We start from the raw sequence: 18994 nt of genomic DNA on the forward strand, positions 1-18994 counted from the left end.
CAGCCACGTAGTATATTGCCCAGTCACGTAGTATATTGCCCAGCTACATAGTATATTGCCCAGCCATGTAGTATATTGCCCAGCCACGTAGTATATTGCCCAGTCACGTAGTATATTGCCCAGCTACATAGTATATTGCACAGCGACGTAGTATATAGCACAGAGCCACGTAGTATACAGCACAGACACATAGTATATTGCCCAGCCACATACTATATTGCCCAGCCACGTAGTATATTGCCCAGCTACGTAGTATATTGCCCAGTCACGTAGTATATTGCCCAATCACGTAGTATATTGCCCAGCAACGTAGTATACAGCACAGCCACGTAGTATACAGCACAGAGCCACGTAGTATACAGCACAGACACATAGTATATTGCCCAGCCACATACTATATTGCCCAGCCACGTAGTATATTGCCCAGCCACGTAGTATATTGCCCAGCTACGTAGTATATTGCCCAGTCACGTAGTATATTGCCCAATCACGTAGTATATTGCCCAGCAACGTAGTATACAGCACAGACACGTAGTATACAGCACAGAGCCACGTAGTATACAGCACAGACACATAGTATATTGCCCAGCCACATACTATATTGCCCAGCCACGTAGTATATTGCCCAGCCACGTAGTATATTGCCCAGCTACGTAGAATATTGCCCAGTCACGTAGTATATTGCCCAGTCACGTAGTATATTGCACAGCGACGTAGTATACAGCACAGACACGTAGTATACAGCACAGCCATGTAGTATACTGCCCAGTCCCGTAGTATATTGCCCAGACACATATGTAACATGTTAAAAAAGAGTTAAAATAAAAAATAAACATATAATAACCCTCCGAGGGAGCCCTTGTAGTCCTGTCGCCTGTGTGCGGTGCAGGTGGCAGCTTCTGGTTCCAGGGTTGGATGAGCGCAGGACCTGTGATGATGTCGCAGTCACATGACCGTGACATCATGGAAGGTCCTTCTCGCATACCATCCTTGGCCCCGGAACCTGCCGCTTGCACTGCCGAGGAGAGGAAGAGGCGACGGAAGGTGAAAATAGCAGGTTTTTTGTTATTTTATAATTTTTAACATTACATTTTTTTTACTATTGATCCCGCATAGGCTGCATGAATAGTAAAAAGTTGGGGACACACAGGGTTAATAGCAGCGGTTACGGAGTGCGTTACCCGCGGCATAACACGGTCCGTTACCGCCGGCATTAACCCTGTGTGAGCGGTGACCGGAGGGGAGTATGCGGGCGCCAAGCACTGACTGCGGGGAGTAAGGAGCGGCCATTTTCTTCCGGACTGTGCCCGTCGCTGATTGGTCGTGGCTGTTTTGCCACAACCAATCAGCGACTTGGATTTCCATGACAGACAGAGGCCGCGACCAATGAATATCCGTGACGGACAGACAGAAAGACAGACAGACAGACGGAAGTGACCCTTAGACAATTATATAGTAGAAGTGATGCCCATTTGCGTCCCACTTATTGGGGTAAATATATGCAAATACGACTGTAGTTAGCACAAGAGGTAGTAAGGGGGTTCACGCAAACAGAAAGGTCTCTTTTGTGGCCCCAATGTCAGCAGGTGGTCAGCTATTAGCCTACAAAAGTGTCTCTCACTCTAATCCTTTCATTACATGGACATCACACTGATTTCGACAGGATCTGTGTAATGCCTTAGGTCCCCTCTAGGAGTGCTGCAGGGAGATTGCACACTTGCAACTGAATTTCTTAAGTACTAGAACATTTCGTACCCTAAAAATGTGTCTTTTGGAATAATCTTGCATATCGTTACACCACTTGGGTCTCATTTTTCATATTCTAATTATTAAATACCTCGGATGTTTTCTACACAAGTATAAAGCGTGCGAGAGACAAGCATGACCAGTGCGACGATCTGAACTCTGGAGGCTTGGTGTTTTCATAGACTGACAGATGTTAGTTTGCACAAGATATTAGTGATCTTTGCTCTTGGAAATCCTTTAATTGCACAAGGTACTGATTATGTTTCCTGCAGCCTGACACACCGTGCTGGTATGTGCCATTCCACGCGCTTGTACAAATCAGGGGTGATCAACCTGACAAGGCGTCAACCTGCCGACAGAAAGCAGGGGAGATGTTTCTACTTAGACGTCAGTGGGTGGATTAATCTGAAGGCCACAGTTGTAGTATGCAGATGTGCTATTGTATACAAAGCAACCTTTGTAACAAAAAAAAAACTGAGCTACTTTAAAGAGGTCCTATCACTTGCCAGGAATATCGACTAATTTTGCGTGATGTAAATGCCGCTGTTCTCCTGAATCCGGAGATGTCTTTATTTTGTTCCTGAGATATAGCTCCTTCTTCTTTGTCTATAAACCTAGTCTACTTAATTAAGTGGGTGTGATTCTCAGCTCTACTCTGTGGGCGTCTTCTTGAGGACCACGCCTGTTTGGCTATAAAGAAGAGCTAGATTTATATACAAGGAAGAAAGAACCAGCTCTCAGGAACAGAGAGGAGCAGAAAAGATAGTAAATCAAAGTTGGATTAAGTAGAACAGCAACATTTATTCCAGGTGAATAAAATACATATCTATGGCCCTTAGGTTACAATTCTGCAGTTGAAAAGAAACTAAAGAATCTGCTTGTTTGAAGTTGCCTGCACTTATGTAATACATACCATTGTAAAGCACTACATTGTTACACACGGGACATAGTCTGTTTACCTAGTAAGCAATGTGCAGACAGACAGATTATCTAAAAAACATCAAAAACACTATATTCCAAAACCTCTGCACACTAATCCTCCAGCTATAGAAAATGGCCACTAAATGGCATTACTTAGAGGTAGACCAGAGAAAGTCCTAACCATTGAAGATTAATTTTTCTATATAAATCTATGACCCAGAGAATGTAACACGACTCTCAGTGAAAACTTCTAAAGAGAGAACTAATTCCGAGATCAGAAGTTCGCTCTTATCTGTTGATGTACCTGAAGAAAAGCCATAGAGGAACGTGATGACTAAAGTAACAATTACATGTGGCAACATCAAAGCCCCAGGCGAAGAAGTAGGTTGGCATAAACCTGCCAATGTTCCAGAAAAATTACTGATTTTTTTTTATTATTCTCATGAAGGCTAGCATTTGTTGTCCTCAACTCAGCAATTCGAGCTCCAGTTAAAGGTTTAAGCTGGGTATACATACACTGTTTACGGAGTCAGAAGGTATTTTTTGGAGAGGTCTCAAAGTGGTGGATGCTCTTTGCCAGTAAATACCGTAAATAGACTCCTTAGAATTTAACAGTGCTGGCTTTCACCAAGTATGAAGACATGGCCAAAGATGTGAGACTTTGCTTACGAAGACCACTGATTTTGGTGCCAATGATATTATACATAAGTGGTGCCTGAATGCTCAAACCTTTCATGGAGGTCAGGCAAAAGTCACAATTTCTATCTCTTTTGAACCAGATTATTTTGCAGAATAGCTGCAGAATTTGCAAAGCAACATGAGTTCTACCCCACAACCTACAAAATACATGGGGGAACATAGATGTGCACATAATGTGAGATGTCAAATCAACCAGGTACGCAGCAAGCCTATCAGTGTAGATAAAGGCAATGTGCACGATCCCAAAGCCCAATCAATATGGAAAACAAGGACCATATTTGGGTCTCTTTCACTCAAGCATTCCCACAATCCCTATATTGACATATATTGTAGCTACCACTCCTTAGCGGTATTTTCCTTCTGCAAGACAGTTCATTTGCATATAATCTGTAGTAAAAACTACCACTCTACACATTTTTGCAAACTTTATTATTAATTTCTTAAAACCTTTGAACTGTCCATCAAAGCCTAGCCCTGGAATAAAAAAAACTTGAAATATGCTTCAAACATAGACGACTAACCAGGGGTCACGGGTTCAGCAGAGGTCTTGGGCTAGAGCCACTTAGCAGAAGAACAACCTTGCTGGGCTTGGCAGCACTTGTATCTAGAAAAGTTCCTTGTTCTAAAATAGAAGTGTTGGAGGAGGCAACACGAGTGAGGAACGTGGAGTATCTAAAATGAACATCAGTGAGGTCAAAACGTGCATAGTTCGGGAAACATAGCAAAGATCAGACAAGTTCTTTGAAAGTCGTTGCCAACCACAACGCTCCATGAACATAAACTCTCTTTAACCATGTCTTCACCAACCAGGCCAGCTTCGGGTAGACGTAGGAAAATATACAACGGGTGAGAACTCTTAAAATAGAGGAGACCTATGTAATAGCTCCAATAACAATGCCAGTAACATGACAATGATGATTGCCTAGACCACTGACCAAGGGAAACGAGACTAAAACAAAAGGTCAAATGCTACCCAACTTAGCAGAATGTAGATAACCCATGAGTGAGAGGCGCAAACCAGACAATTAACAGGAGAAGGGAAAAGTTCTGCTATGGCCCAAGAGAAGTTCATCAGTGCTTACCAGCTATCGGGATGTTTTATAACTTTTCTATAGTATGTGTAGTGTTTTCTTTTTGTATATATTTTATAAATCCACGTAGCCACATTTATCAATGCTGCAGCCTGGCAGGTGACGGGAAAGGTTGTCCAGGGTGCAAAATTTTTTATAAGTACCCTGCCTCTCTTCTGCATCTGTTCTACATTGTGGGGATTGCCAGGGAATAAGTGCGACCAGTACCATAATTTCATCATATGGCATAATTTTAAAGGATCCCTCCATCATATCGATTCCTACTTTCGAAGAAGAGATGACATCGGCAACTGATGAAGCTGGCCATTTCTTCCGGGGCTCATGATAGCATGGACTGCCTGGAAGTCCAAAATAGGCACTGCAGGCTGCAATCTGTAGCCTGTGTCATCTTCTTGGAAGACAGGATTGATACAGTTGGCACTTGTGCTGAAAAAGGACCTGTCACTTGCTCAAAAAAGTGAGTTAAACAGCTTGTAAAAAATCAATGTGCTCCCCTATTTCTGCCACTCTTTTCAGTTTTGCGCTGTACTGCTCCATTGCAGAGATTCCCTTTTTTTTCAGGAGTGCACTATGTGAAATCTCTACTTTGCAATCCTTCTGGATGTTTCTTCAGAGTCTTCTCTGGGGGTGTTCGATTTCATCCATCTCTCCCAGATGTTGCCAGTCACAGCACTGCAGTGTCTGAGACTGCTTCACTGCTAGACCAGCTGCTGAGCTGTCATTGACAGCATCTGGGAGGGAGGGGTGAAAGCGCATCACCCAGAGAAGACTCTGAAGAAACTTCCGGCAGAGATTTCACATACACTGCTCCAAAAGAAGCAAATGTGAATATCTCTGCAATGGAGCGACGCAGAGCTAAACAGAAAAGCAGCAGCATCAGTAGGGGCCATGGATTTTTACAAGGTTTTTAACACAATGTTTTGGAGCAAGTGACAGATCCTGTTTACGGGGGTCCAAAAGGCCCATAAGCCCTTCAGCTACTGAGGTGGAATCAGGAAAGGCCCTTTATACAAGATATACAGTATAAGTCATTAAAGGGAACCTGTCACCCCGTTTTTTGAGATTGAGATATAAATACTGTTAAATAGGGCCTGTGCTGTGCATTACTATGGTGTATGTAGTGTACCCTGATTCCCCATGTATGCCGAGAAATACATTACCAAAGTCGGCGTTTTCGCCTGTCAATCAGGCTGGTCTGGTCAGGTGGGCGTGTTCACAGCGTTCTTTTCTTCCCCAGGTTTCCGTTGGTGGCGTAGTGGTGTGCGCATGTCCAAGGTCCGGATTCCCTGTGCCCACGTGAAGACACAGCGCGCGATCTGCGCTGTCATTCCTTTCATCGGTGCGGGCGGCCATCTTCCTGGGGCCGCGCGTGCGCAGATGTAGTGCTCTGCTGCACGGGGCTTCAGGAAAATGGCCGCGGGATGCCGCGCGTGCGCAGAAGAGATCGCGGCGGCCATTTTCCCAAAGCCGAGTTTGCATCTCGGCTTTGGGAAAATGGCCGCCGCGATCTCTTCTGCGCACGCGCGGCATCCCGCGGCCATTTTCCTGAAGCCCCGTGCAGCAGAGCACTACATCTGCGCACGCGCGGCCCCAGGAAGATGGCCGCCCGCACCGATGAAAGGAATGACAGCGCAGATCGCGCGCTGTGTCTTCACGTGGGCACAGGGAATCCGGACCTTGGACATGCGCACACCACTACGCCACCAACGGAAACCTGGGGAAGAAAAGAACGCTGTGAACACGCCCACCTGACCAGACCAGCCTGATTGACAGGCGAAAACGCCGACTTTGGTAATGTATTTCTCGGCATACATGGGGAATCAGGGTACACTACATACACTATAGTAACGCACAGCGCAGGCCCTATTTAACAGTATTTATATCTCAATCTCAAAAAACGGGGTGACAGGTTCCCTTTAACAGAGGTTGTCATTTTTGGCAATTCAGTGGCAGGGACCAAATAATTTTTACAGTAGGTCAAGTAACTCCTACTCGCCTTTCAAACACCAGATGTAGGGTAAATCAGAGCACTGACACTTGGTATTACATGACACGCAGTGATGTCACACAGATGGCTTTTATGTCTCTTGCTGTTTAATGATGGGAGGGAACGTCCGCTGGTTCCATTATACCACAGGGAACAATACCGGGTATTAGAGATAGAGGGGCATGAACCAGTAGAGGAAATGGAAACCTCCTGCAGCCTTGTTATATATGCAGAGGCGTAGCTAGGGTCTCAACTTAGGGGGGGTCGAAACATCTGAGTGGGCCCCTGACCAGCTAACCCTCATTACAGCTATGGTTGCGCACTCTAATTGTGAATATAGTGGAACCTCAGAATATGACCACGCTGTTATTGAAAATAAATCTATATGCAAAAACGAACATTGACTTTACCGCCATATTGTGACCATATGCAACTTTGATGGTCACAATACTCTGAGTGCCCCTATAACAATGATGCTTAAGTGCCCACTTAACATTTAATAATGTCCCCTAAGTTCCCTCATGAACTGCTCCATTATACACAGTATGGTGAGCTTAAAGCTTCCATATACACTGTCTAAGGCCCCCACAGCTCCCCTATACACAGAATGATGATTCCATAACTCCCCGATACACCGTATGATGTTCTCACTGCTCCCCTCTACACAGTATGATCCCACTGCTCCCCTATAGATAGTATGAGCCCAATGCTCCCCTATACACAGTATAATGCTGACAGAACTCCACTAAAGTATAATGCCCCCCAGAGCTCCCCTATATACAGTGTAATGGGCCAACAGCTCCCATATGCACACTATGCCTTCACAGTTCCCTATACACAGTATGATGTACCCCACAGTTCCCCTGTACACAGTTTGATGTGCCCACAGCTCCCTTATACACAGTATGATGGACTCACAGCTCCCTTATACACAGTATGATGGGCCCACAGCTTCCTTATACACAATATGATGGACTCGCAGCTCCCTTATACACAGTATGATGGGCCCACAGCTCCCTTATACACAGTATGATGGACTCGCAGCTCCCTTATACACAGTATGATGGGCCCACAGCTCTCTTATACACAGTATGATGGGCTTGCAGCTCCTGCTCCCTTATACACAGTATGATGGGCTTGCAGCTCCTGCCCCTTTATACACAGTATGATGGGCCCACAGCTCCCTTATACACAGTATGATGGGCCCATAGCTCCCTTATACACAGTATGATGGGCCCGCAGCTCCCTTATACACAGTATGATGGGCTTGCAGCTCCCTTATACATAGTATGATGGGCCCACAGCTCCCTTATACACAGTATGATGGGCTTGCAGCTCCTGCTCCCGTATACACAGTGTGATGGGCCCGCAGCTCCCTTATACACAGTATGATGGGCCCGCAGCTCCCTTATACACAGTGTGATGGGCCCGCGGCACCCTTATACACAGTATGATGGGCCCGCAGCTCCCTTATACACAGTATGATGGGCCCAAAGCTCCCTTATACACAGTGTGATGGGCCCGCAGCTCCCTTATACACAGTGTGATGGGCCCGCAGCTCCCTTATACACAGTGTGATGGCCCGCAGCTCACTTATACACAGTATGATGGGCCCACAGCTCCCTTTTACACAGTATGATGGACCCGCAGCTCCCGTATACACAGTGTGATGGACCCGCAGCTCCCATATACACAGTGTGATGGACCCGCAGCTCCCGTATACACAGTGTGATGGGCCCGCAGCTCCCTTATACACAGTGTGATGGACTCACAGCTCCCTGTCATGATTTGGATGTCCCGGTCATTTACTCATCCTCCGGTGTATTCACTATTTTGTAGCACTGTTGCAGTGCCGCTGCTCAAACTTGTGAGCGCAGCTTCTGACAGACCAGAAGTTAGAAGCTATGTCACAAGCGCTCAATGTAAGACTATGAGGCTATGTGCACATGTTGCGGCTTCGTGTGTGGAATTACCATGGATTTCCTGTGTTTTTTGTGCAGATTTCACCTGCGTTTTACCACCTGTAGATTTCTATTGTGGAGCAGGTGTAAAACGCTGCGGAATCCGCAAAAAGAATTGAAATGCTACGGCAAATACAACGCAGCGTTTCCGCATGGTATTTTCCGCACCATGTGTACTGCGGATTGGGTTTTCCGTAGGATTACATGGTACTGTAAACCAGATGGAAAACTGCTGCGGATCCGCAGCGGCCAATCCGCAACGTGTGCACATAGCCTGAGAGTGAGAAAGAGGCCGAGGCTCCCATAGACTCACACTGATTAATGACCTCTGCGCTGCTCCATGAAACACTGGGGCAGCGGACAGGTCACAAACTGCAGGCGACAGAGCCGAGCAGAGACAAAAACAGATGAAGACGCCGGAAGATGAGTATCAGACTGGGGGCAGCGGACTTGGATTTTCAGCACCGCTCCAGCAATTAAATAAAAAATAATGCTGGAGTGGTGCTGTAAATGTGATGCAGCTCTTGGTTCCTGTATGCGGGCTCCTTATACTAATACTCATAAAAGACCCAGGTGGTACGTATCAAAAGCACCCTAAGCCCCCCATCCCCAATCTCCAACCTCCCCAGACAGTAAATATTACATGTGATGGAGCACATATAATATCATAACAAAACATTATAATATTCAGCCCCCAGTGACCTGTCCCCCCTCCCCCACTTCAGCCCCAATACCCCCATCATCTCACATTCACCACCCAGTGCCCTGTTTCCCCTCCCCCACAATACCCCCATTGTCTCACATTCACCCCCCAGTACCCTGTCCCCCCTCACCCACTTTCAGCCCCCACAATACCCCAACGGTCTCACAGTGACATACCTGAATTTAATAAACCTAATAAGTTCCATTCCCACTTAGGCTACTTTCACACTAGCGTCGGAATCTCCCCGTCGCAATGCGTCGGGCAGAGATTCCGACGCTAGCGTTTAACGCACTGCACAACAGAGGCAGCGGATGCATTTCTCCGGCGCATCCGCTGCCCCATTGTGAGGTGCGGGGAGGTGGGGGCAGAGTTAAGGCCGTGCATGCGCGGTCGGAAAAAGCGGTCCGTCAGGAGCAAAAAACGTTACATGTAGCGTTTTTTGCTCCCTACGGTACGCCAAAGCACGACGCATCCGTCGCACGACGGATGCGACGTGTGGCAATCCGTCGCAATGCGTCGTCAATACAAGTCTATGGGGAAAAAACGCATCCTGCAAGCACTTTTGCAGGATGCGTTTTTTCTGCAAAACGGCGCATTGTGACGGATTGCAGTTAACGCTAGTGTGAAAGTAGCCTTACTGATAAAGTTTGCACTGCAGGCAGGACCAGGAAGTAAGTGAAATGCAAGGAGTGGGCACTAGGACCCAGCGTGCCTGAGCCAATCTTAGGTGCACAGGGTGAAGAAAACTGCAGCCAGGGAAAGCTTCAGGATCAGGTCAGACGGGCGAAACCATTCACTGCAGGGGGGAGACTGCAGCCGGCCACTGTGCTAGCAGCGTGCAAAATCTCTGTCAGACGGGAGCAGACATACTGCTTTGCTTCTATGCTGTGCTCTGCCTCCTCACAGAAGTGGCCCTACCCTAGCTCCCAGTGGGCCCCTTCATGTGACAGGGCCCGGGGCGATGGCCCCCTCTGCCCCCCCAGTAGCTACGCTACTGTATATATGGCATCCACTCTATACACGCAGCATGAGTCTTCCTTATTCTTCTCTGCATCCTTCCTGCTGTACTTCAGCTTCTCTCGTCACTTTCTCCATTCAACCCTCTAAACAGCAGGTCTTTTTAACAACCCCTACACTATAACACCATTCACTGGGCACATTCAAACAAAAAGGGAGCTACAAATGGCTGATCTTTGGTGTGGCGGGTGCCAAACGTTGACCCATCTGACATTGATGACCTATCCTATCAATATAAAAGTCCCGAACAACCTCTTTAACTCTAAATGAACCAAATATATGCTGTATCAAAATATTTCCAAATGACTTTGGGCACAAGAGTAGGGCTTTAGCAGTCCACTGTCTGCCCAAAGATTAATTTATTGATGGTTGTACTAATCAGTTTTAAACTAGAGACTGATACGCAATCTATCCTGAAAATGAACTGTTAGGCTATGTGCACACGTACAGGTTTTTTCACTTTTTTTTCGCGCTAAAAACGCTATAAAAACTCATTAAAAACGCATACATTATGCATTCTATCATTTAGAATGCATTCTGTATGTTTTGTGCACATGGATGCGTTTTTTTCCGCGAAAAAAAAAACGCATCGCAGTAAAAAAATGAGCATGTTCATTATTTTTGCGGATTTTCTACATTTTTCCCGCAATTCTATGCATTTGGGGAAAAATGCACCAAAAACGCGTCAAAAAACCCGAAAAAAACACATGCGGATTTCAGGCAGAAATGTCAGGTTTTTGTCAGGAAAATTTCTGCCAGAAATCCTGACGTGTGCACATACCATTACTGACAAGCAATTGCTGGGAAAAGATCTTCTAATCTTTCACTCATGGCTGGTAAGGGTCTATTCCTAAGATATAACCTTAAGAGGCTCAACCAAACCTGAAAACAGACCAGTACCAGTTTATACCATTAATGGAAACTGTGACCTGAGAAACTGTCACTGTCAACTGAGACCAAACCTCTGAAAAAATGCTTTACAATTTAGGGCTGTCACACACATTACACCGTCAGCTGAACCTGCTGATATCAGCGGGCTCTGATTTCAGTCTAAGGTGTATGGGGACCTCCCAACTTAAATGTCAGAGATAAGTCGATGCCAGAGATGTCTGACAGTGGCTCTCTCGTAGTGACCAAGCACTCCTGTGTATGGGGGCCCGGGGGAGATAGCTGCCAGCAGAATGATCAGCCAAACCATGGTTCAGCTGATGGGTATTTCTTGTGTATGGACCCTTCAGCTTAACAGGGGCAATCCAATGCCTGGAGGTCCTCCCTCCATATACATATTAGATGGCTGGCCATTCCCGTTAAGGAAACCTGAGGCTAAAGGACTGCCTATGTTTTAATACATGAGGCTGATGAAATCTCACATCACTTTTATCTGTATCCGATCTAGGCATCTACTTTACCATAGATAAGACCAGTGGTCCCCAACTCCATGCCTCGAGGGCCGCCAACAGTGCAGGTTTTCAGGATTTCTTTAGTATTGCATCGGTGGTAATGTGATCATCTGCACAGGTGATGATTCCAACCCCTGTGCAATACTAAGGAAATCCTGAAAACCTGCACTGTTGGCGGCCCTCGAGGCCTGGAGTTGGGGACCACTGGATAAGACAATGTATTACAGAAGCGGTGAAATGCCCTTACCTTCTGTGAACGCTTCCCACTGATACAGACGACCCATGAACTCCTGGTTGTTAAAAGTTGAACATTGTAAAGTTCTTGCATCAAGTTGACCAGCCGGGCAAGACTGCAAACAAACAAAGGAAGAGATTTTGCTTTTTGTTGTATTTGGAAAAATGTCCACAATCAGTAAAGGTATCACATATTGGTGACTCCACTCAAGGAAGTCGATTACCATAGACCCAGGAAACACATGGGTGACATTTGAGACAAAAGTGGAAACCAGATTTTGAAATACACCATAAACGGAGCAAAGACCTCACCAGACCATCGGCAAAAATCAAAAGGAAAAGCCCATTGTGGTGCCAAGTTTTACAGTCTAGAAAATAAGGGCCTGGTGTTTGTTTCCATTACTGATGGGCCAATTCTGAAGCTTCTGTTGTCTAACAATGCTGTTTCTCTTGAGGGAGACATCTGGCACAGGTTTATGCCATGTAGTGTTGGACAAGCTGGGTTATCTTTCTTGGTCAGACTCTTTAGCAAGGAAATTTTTGCAAAGAATCCATTGCAACTAGCCAGCGTGGAGAGATTGTAAAATAATAAAACATAACTTTTAATGGTGTTGTTTTTTAACAACTTACAAAAGGACAACATACAAAAAGCATCAATAATGATTACAATATGAAGTGCAAGTGCTCAATAAACCAATGCTCATATAAAAGGTCTGGGTTTGGTCTCACCATTGTTCCTTGATGGACCACTGTCATGCAGGCAGGATGTAGAGGCAGAATAGGTCAGGGGCCATATCTTTCATACCCTCTCGTGCCCCATGTATTGCTCCTGCCCTGACAAGAGCAGTACCCAAGTATGAATAGGTGAACTGCAGGGGTAAAAGGGGTTAAAGACAAGCATAACAAAGTTATTGCAGTGGAAGGTAAATAAAAAGCGTCTAACTGGACATGTCAGTACCCTTAGGAGCGGTGGTACTTATGCTTGTCCTTAACTTTTTACCCCTTCTACCCCTGCAGTTCACCTACTACCCTGATGAATCCTCTTCACAGAAGAAGAAATGCGTAGGAAGGTTACATTCTCTTTTTTTTGGGTAGCATTAAGGCAGCATCATACTTGGGTACTGCCCTTGTCAAGCAATACATGGCGGGCAACAGGGTATGATAGATATGGCCCCTGATCTATTCTGCCTCTATATCCTGCCTGCATGATAGTGGTTTGTCAAGGAACATTGGTGAGACCAAACCGTTTATAGGAGCATTGGATTATTGAGCACTTGCACTTTATATCGTAAGCATTATTGGTGGGTTTTGTACGTTGTTGTCCTTTCTAAGTTTTTATAAAACACCATTAAAAGTTATGTTTTATTATTTACAATATCTCCTTGCTGGCTAGTTACATATATTTTGAGAATTCCTAATAGTTTTTTTTTACATGATATTATACCTCTAACTGGTTTCTCAACTAGATTCCACTGCAATCTAAGAACTTTCTTGGCAAACAACTTTATGAACCTATCATCAGAAATTGAAATATTGTATAGATCAATTTTTTGTAAAATTTATTTTTAAAACCTTTTTGACATTTTTTTTTGTTTTTCTTACATATCACAATGTGTATTTAAATTAAAAAATACAACTCTTGCAATTCTCACACTGGCCACTGGGGCTTTTAGACTCTAACTTCTTGTTGTTTCAGGAAGCAACACACGTACAATAGCAGCAATAAACTAACTCCACTCCTATTTTTTATTGAAGCATCTAATGAGAATGTTCAAAGGGGGAGCTATGATACTACTGTGACTGGTGGATCCTGTGTTGTCATCGGTGGATCAGCTGTGCATTGAGGTGTTATCTATCATTGTAACCTTGCCTCTGATAATATGGAGCATTGTAATACATTCTTTCTCAAACGTCAGGAAGTATGAGTCTAATGAAGCCCCAATGGCCAGTGTGAAAACTGCAAAATTACTATTTATTATTATTACTATTATTATTTACAATGCCATTTTTATTTATATACATATTACACAAAAACCTTATTAAGACAATAGCTAAATTTCGGGTGATAGCTTCCCTTCAAAGAAATTTTCTACAAGATAGGTGATAACTCATTGATTCTTGGGAATCTCACCACTTGGACCCCCACCAATCCAAACATCTGCAGTGCATAGAAGGTGCATGCTCAGCTGCCAATCCACTCAACCATGGCTCTGCAGAGTCTGCCATTGTTGAGATTGGTGGGACCATCAATAATCAGAAAGTTATCACCTGTCCTGTGTAAAATATTGGGATGTATTCATAGTCATTACCATATTAAAAACTGAAGCTATGATGCTAAAGTGCCTAATTGTCCACACATACATTAGACAAGTCAGCCGAAAGAACTGATATCAGTGGGATCGTCAGGAACCTAATGTGTATGGGGGCCTCCAAACTCCCAGATGATGTTGAGAGAGAGAAGGATCCAGCATTTTGGATTTCTGTGGTTAATGCTTTTCTTCTCCTGTGAGGTGTTGGGAGAGATAGCTGTACACCAAATGATCTTTCTGTCAAAAGTTCGATCTTGGGTGATGTCAACAACGATAGGATCTACTTCTCTGATTAGAGAAAGCTAGCTGACACTTCAGGACTTGACAGATCTCTATGATTGCTGAGTGTGACAATGTTTTGTGGTCCTCCAAGGAACTGTCGTTGGACACAAGGTCTGAGTATTACAATGCCTACAAACCAGCTGATTTCTCAATAAAAGAAATCAAAAACTGTGATGGAGATTTTAAGAAGCTGAAGCAGATGGCAGATATTTCCCAGCTAAGGTTTTGTGAGAGAGGCAAATGCCAACATGTCAAATGTGAATTATAATTAGGTCTTGTTTGAACAATGCCGAGGGCCGCTCACAGTAGATGTATCCAGTTGCATTTATACCGACTGTCCCACAAATAGTAAAAATGTTTACAACAGGCCCACAAATGGGATATTTTAAGTCTGGAGCCGTCAGAACATGCACAAAGATGGGACTCTTATTTCTCTGCAGTTTGCCCCACGCTGAATTATAATACACCAATTTGCTAAATACCAATGTTAATGCCAACAAGGTGGCTGCTGTGAGGTGAATATGTTAAGCTGTTTCCGAAACTCTCATTGACTTTACGTATTTGTAAACAAACATCTGCCAGTAGCAATGACTGATATGTTGAAAGACTTAAGCCAGCAATACGCATTAGATGGCAGTCGGCCAAGCGATGGTTCATTAAATCTTTTGGTTGGCGGCAATCTCTCCACAGAACAAAAGGGTCGACAGTCTGAAATCGAACTTGCACATTAAATTGTCGCCTGAACCCATCTATATTGGCGGGTTTGGATGAGGATAGTCTAATGTCAATGGGTGATTTAGTTAAATTGCTTGGGTCTGCCAAACATCTATTCTGAACACCATAAAACTATAAGAACTTCTTTTGATCTCTGTATCATAAACTAGTTAAAAAACTATGTCACTGGGGAGCATAAAGGCCATTTTAATATCACACCAATGTGTCTAAAGCCCAAATAGTCATTATTTGGTGTAAGATGAGCAGTAGCAATTAAGAGTTGAACAAAAAGATTTGCAAGACCAGGGATCGGGTTCCTTATAGTTACACTAGGGCAGTGCGAATTTCCTTGGCCGTCATTCGAACACCAACAAACCGGATGCCTCTTGTGATCACTAGGCCCTGCCAATGTCATAAGGTCTAGCAACTAGGCTTTACATGATGTTGTAATCATGATGTTCCTAGTAATGATGATGTTCCTAGTAATCACAAGAGGTGCCCTAGTGCTATGAGAAACTTCACATTGCCCTAACAAGGAGTACTAGGAATCTTACCAATTATTTTGCACAGCTCTACTGGGAATTAAAATGTTGTGAATAAGGAAACTTTTAGATGTCCAGTATCTCCTGTAGTTCCACAGAACTGGACCAAACTCACCATAGGATCTGAAAATGATCTAAGTCAAGTTCTATGGCACTGCGGCAGGTCCGTTCATTGTGACACTAAGAAAACAAAATACAGGGTGGGTCATTTATATGGATACACCTAAATAAAATTGGATTGGTTGGTGATATCAACTTCCTGTTTGAAATGCTAGCACAGGCTTCCAGTATCCGTTGCTTCAGATGCTGCACATCTCGTATCTTCACAGCATAGACAATTGCCTTCAGATGACTCCAAAGATCAAAGTCTAAGGGGGTCAGATCGGGAGACCTTGGTGATTATTCAACTGGCCCACGATGACCAATCCACTTTCCAGGAAACTGTTCATGTAGGAATGCTCGGACCTGACACCCATAATGTGGTGGTGCACCATCTTGGGTGTCAGGTTCAAGCATTCCTACATGAACAGTTTCCTGGAAAGTGGATTGGTTGTCGTGGGCCAGTTGAATGGCCACCAAGGTCTCCCAATCTGTCCTCTTAGACTTTTATCTTTGGGGTCAGCTGAAGGCAATTGTCTATGTTGTGAGGTTACGGGATTTGCAGCATCTGAAACAACGGATACTTGAAGCCTGTGCTAGCATTTCTTCTGTGGTGTTGCTATCAGTGTGTCAAGAGTGGGAGAAGAGGGTTGCATTGACAATCCAACACAATGGGCAGCACTTTGAACACATTTTATAAGTGGTCCTAAACTTGTAAATAACTCATGAAAGAGTAAAGTTATGTTAAAACCAAGCACACAATTGTTTTTGTTTTGAAATTCTCAATGAGATTGATGGTCACATGACTCTTTTCCCATTGAAAAAAATAAAGTTGGATCCAAAATGGCCGACTTCAAAATGGCTGCCATGGTCACCACCCATCTTGAAAAGTTTTCCCCCTTCCATATACTAATGTGCCACAAACAGGAAGTTGATATCACCAACCATTCCCATTTTATTTAGGTGTATGAATATAAATGGCCCACCCTGTAGAGCAAGATCTAGAAACGCTTGGAGACCATTTATAGTTCATAAAATCTGCTGTCTTATATGAACTCTAGTAATTATGATGGAATATTGCCATACCTCTTGGGTGCATGACTTGTATTGCTTCTTTGGACCTGCACAGTGAAATTCTTCTTCTGTTCCGGGATTATATAGGGAAAGTGGAACATCAGAATGCTGATGTTGGCTTTGCCTAGGGTCTTGTCCTCTTTCGAAGGTAAGGGATGGGTTTCTTCCTAGTGAAGCCCAAGCATCTCCTTGCAAAGGTCTGGATGGATGGTCTCTGTAAATACTTGGATAAGTCCTGCCACCATCTGTACCGTGCCTATATGGACTTTGCCTTTGGCTACGGGGTCTAGGACGGTGTGATGAATCAGATTTGTGACCGTTTTGTTCATGTTCGACTCCTTTATCATTTGTAGCATCAGAAGTTTGTGTTATCTCCTCATCGTAATCTTTCTTCCCGTTGAATGCTTGATGACTATCTATAAGTTTTCTCATTACAGTATCCATTCTCTGGCCATTTATTTTGGATTCCATTGGTTTAGAAGTCTTTGTCAATAGTGGAGGTTGAGTTGAAGATATCGTCTGTTCTAGCTTTTCACTGACCCTCATAGTCCTGGTGCTAGTTCCACTTTTCTCATGTTCAGTGGGATATAGTAGATCATCATCTTCTCTTTCGGTCCCAGGATCCCAGAGAGCATCCTGGAGATTGGTGTCATGTCTTTGATGGTTAAAATATTGTTTTCCACCTTCTCCACCAACAAGTGACCCATGTTCTGCTGATTCTCCTTCAAATTGTCTATGCTGAAAACCAGCTGAAGAATTAGAATTTTTTTCTGGCCAAGAAATTTGATGAGGCTGACTAGATCTCTTGGGTTTTTTCAAAGATTGAGCACTCTTTTTCGAAGACACATCAAGAAAGTCAACAGTTTGACCTAGAGATTCACTGCCATGTTCTCCAAGGCTGTCTAATGACTTTTGTGTTGCTGTTAAGCCCTTCTTTCGCTCTCTCTTTGGGCTAGCAGTAGTGCCAAAGTTTATTAACTTGTGATGTCTCTTAAAGCGTTGCAATTCATCTTTTTCAGTATGTAGGGGCAACGCAAATGGTACTTTTCCATAACCGTATCTCCCTGGCTTTATTACATTTCTTACACGAGACCTATGGGGAAAAAAAATTAAGATATTTACTCCCATGCCATGAATTACGTTCAGGCACAAATAAATATGATGTTCAACCGATAACGATAATGAATATGCATCACTTGTTACGAAACGCAAACCTATGACTCAGAATAATGGCCATGTTATCATTTGACCAAAATAAAATGCAAAATCCCCTTTCACCTCATCCGTAATTCTTGGCACAAATGTTGTGTTCACAAAGGAAAACAGATTCCGTGAAGGAACTGCCCATACAAGGCATTAAGAAAGCTGAAAGGATATTTAATTGCTTTAAACCAACTCTCAGTATAGAAAAAAAAGTGAAAGAAAAAAAATGAAGTCGAAAAATTTCCAGCACGGACTTGAAATAAACAAGATTGTTATCCGATGTCAGAATTGCTTTGGCTACTCTGTAAAATAACATCTGCTGCATTAAAAATGTATTAAAAAGTCGAAGTTCTCAAAACCAATGTTTCACTGTAAAGCGGCCCAGGTTTTATAGCCTGACAGCACGGGAAGTGGACAATAGGTTAACGCCAAAAAATATATGTTATTTATACCTGAAGACAGCTTATCTGTAGGTAAAGAACTAGCACAAAGCCAAGAGAGTAGATATATTATAGAGGATATATTCTACTTGTGAACAGTTCTCAGGTCAGTAAAAAATGATCAAAAATATATTTAGATGATGAATTATCAATCATGCAAAATAGGGCAAATCCGCTGTAATAATAATTTTTATAGCCCCAACTTATTCCGCAGCACTTTACAATTTTAGAGGGGACTAATAATAAAGACATTACAGAATAAGCATAACTCAGATATCAAAAGGAGTGAGGGCCCTGCTCGCAAGCTTACAGCTAAAGGCTTATATAAAAGGGCAAGGACTAAAGACTCAAAAGGACTCTCGAGGCCCAGAGCATTACCCAAACCTCCCAATATCGACGGGTTGTGTCAACAATGTAATATGTTTGGGGCCCTTGACAGATCATTAAAAATTAAAAATCCAGTATGCCTGATTTTGGGCTGCCCATCCTTTTGTTCTCTAGGGATAAGTTGTCACCAGAGAAGTCTGGTAGCAGATCTCACATAAAGAACACAAGAGCGTTTCCTCAGTAGA

At 43.7% G+C, this 18994-nt stretch overlaps 1 protein-coding gene across 2 annotated transcripts in view; it reads right to left on the bottom strand.

The window, feature by feature from the left end:
* The window catches only part of ADAMTSL4 (ADAMTS like 4), a 186169-nt gene that overhangs the window by 108215 nt on the left and 58960 nt on the right, over window positions 1-18994 (bottom strand). For both annotated transcript variants that reach the window (XM_069727043.1, XM_069727052.1), the window contains exons 4-5: window positions 16792-17872; window positions 11773-11875 (exon numbers count right to left, since the gene is read on the bottom strand). In XM_069727043.1, coding sequence (XP_069583144.1) covers window positions 11773-11875; window positions 16792-17872 — 1184 coding nt within the window. The remainder of the gene's footprint in view (window positions 1-11772; window positions 11876-16791; window positions 17873-18994) is intronic.

Source organism: Ranitomeya imitator, chromosome 1 (genome assembly GCF_032444005.1).
Source record: "Ranitomeya imitator isolate aRanImi1 chromosome 1, aRanImi1.pri, whole genome shotgun sequence".
Taxonomy (NCBI): Eukaryota; Metazoa; Chordata; class Amphibia; order Anura; family Dendrobatidae; genus Ranitomeya; species Ranitomeya imitator.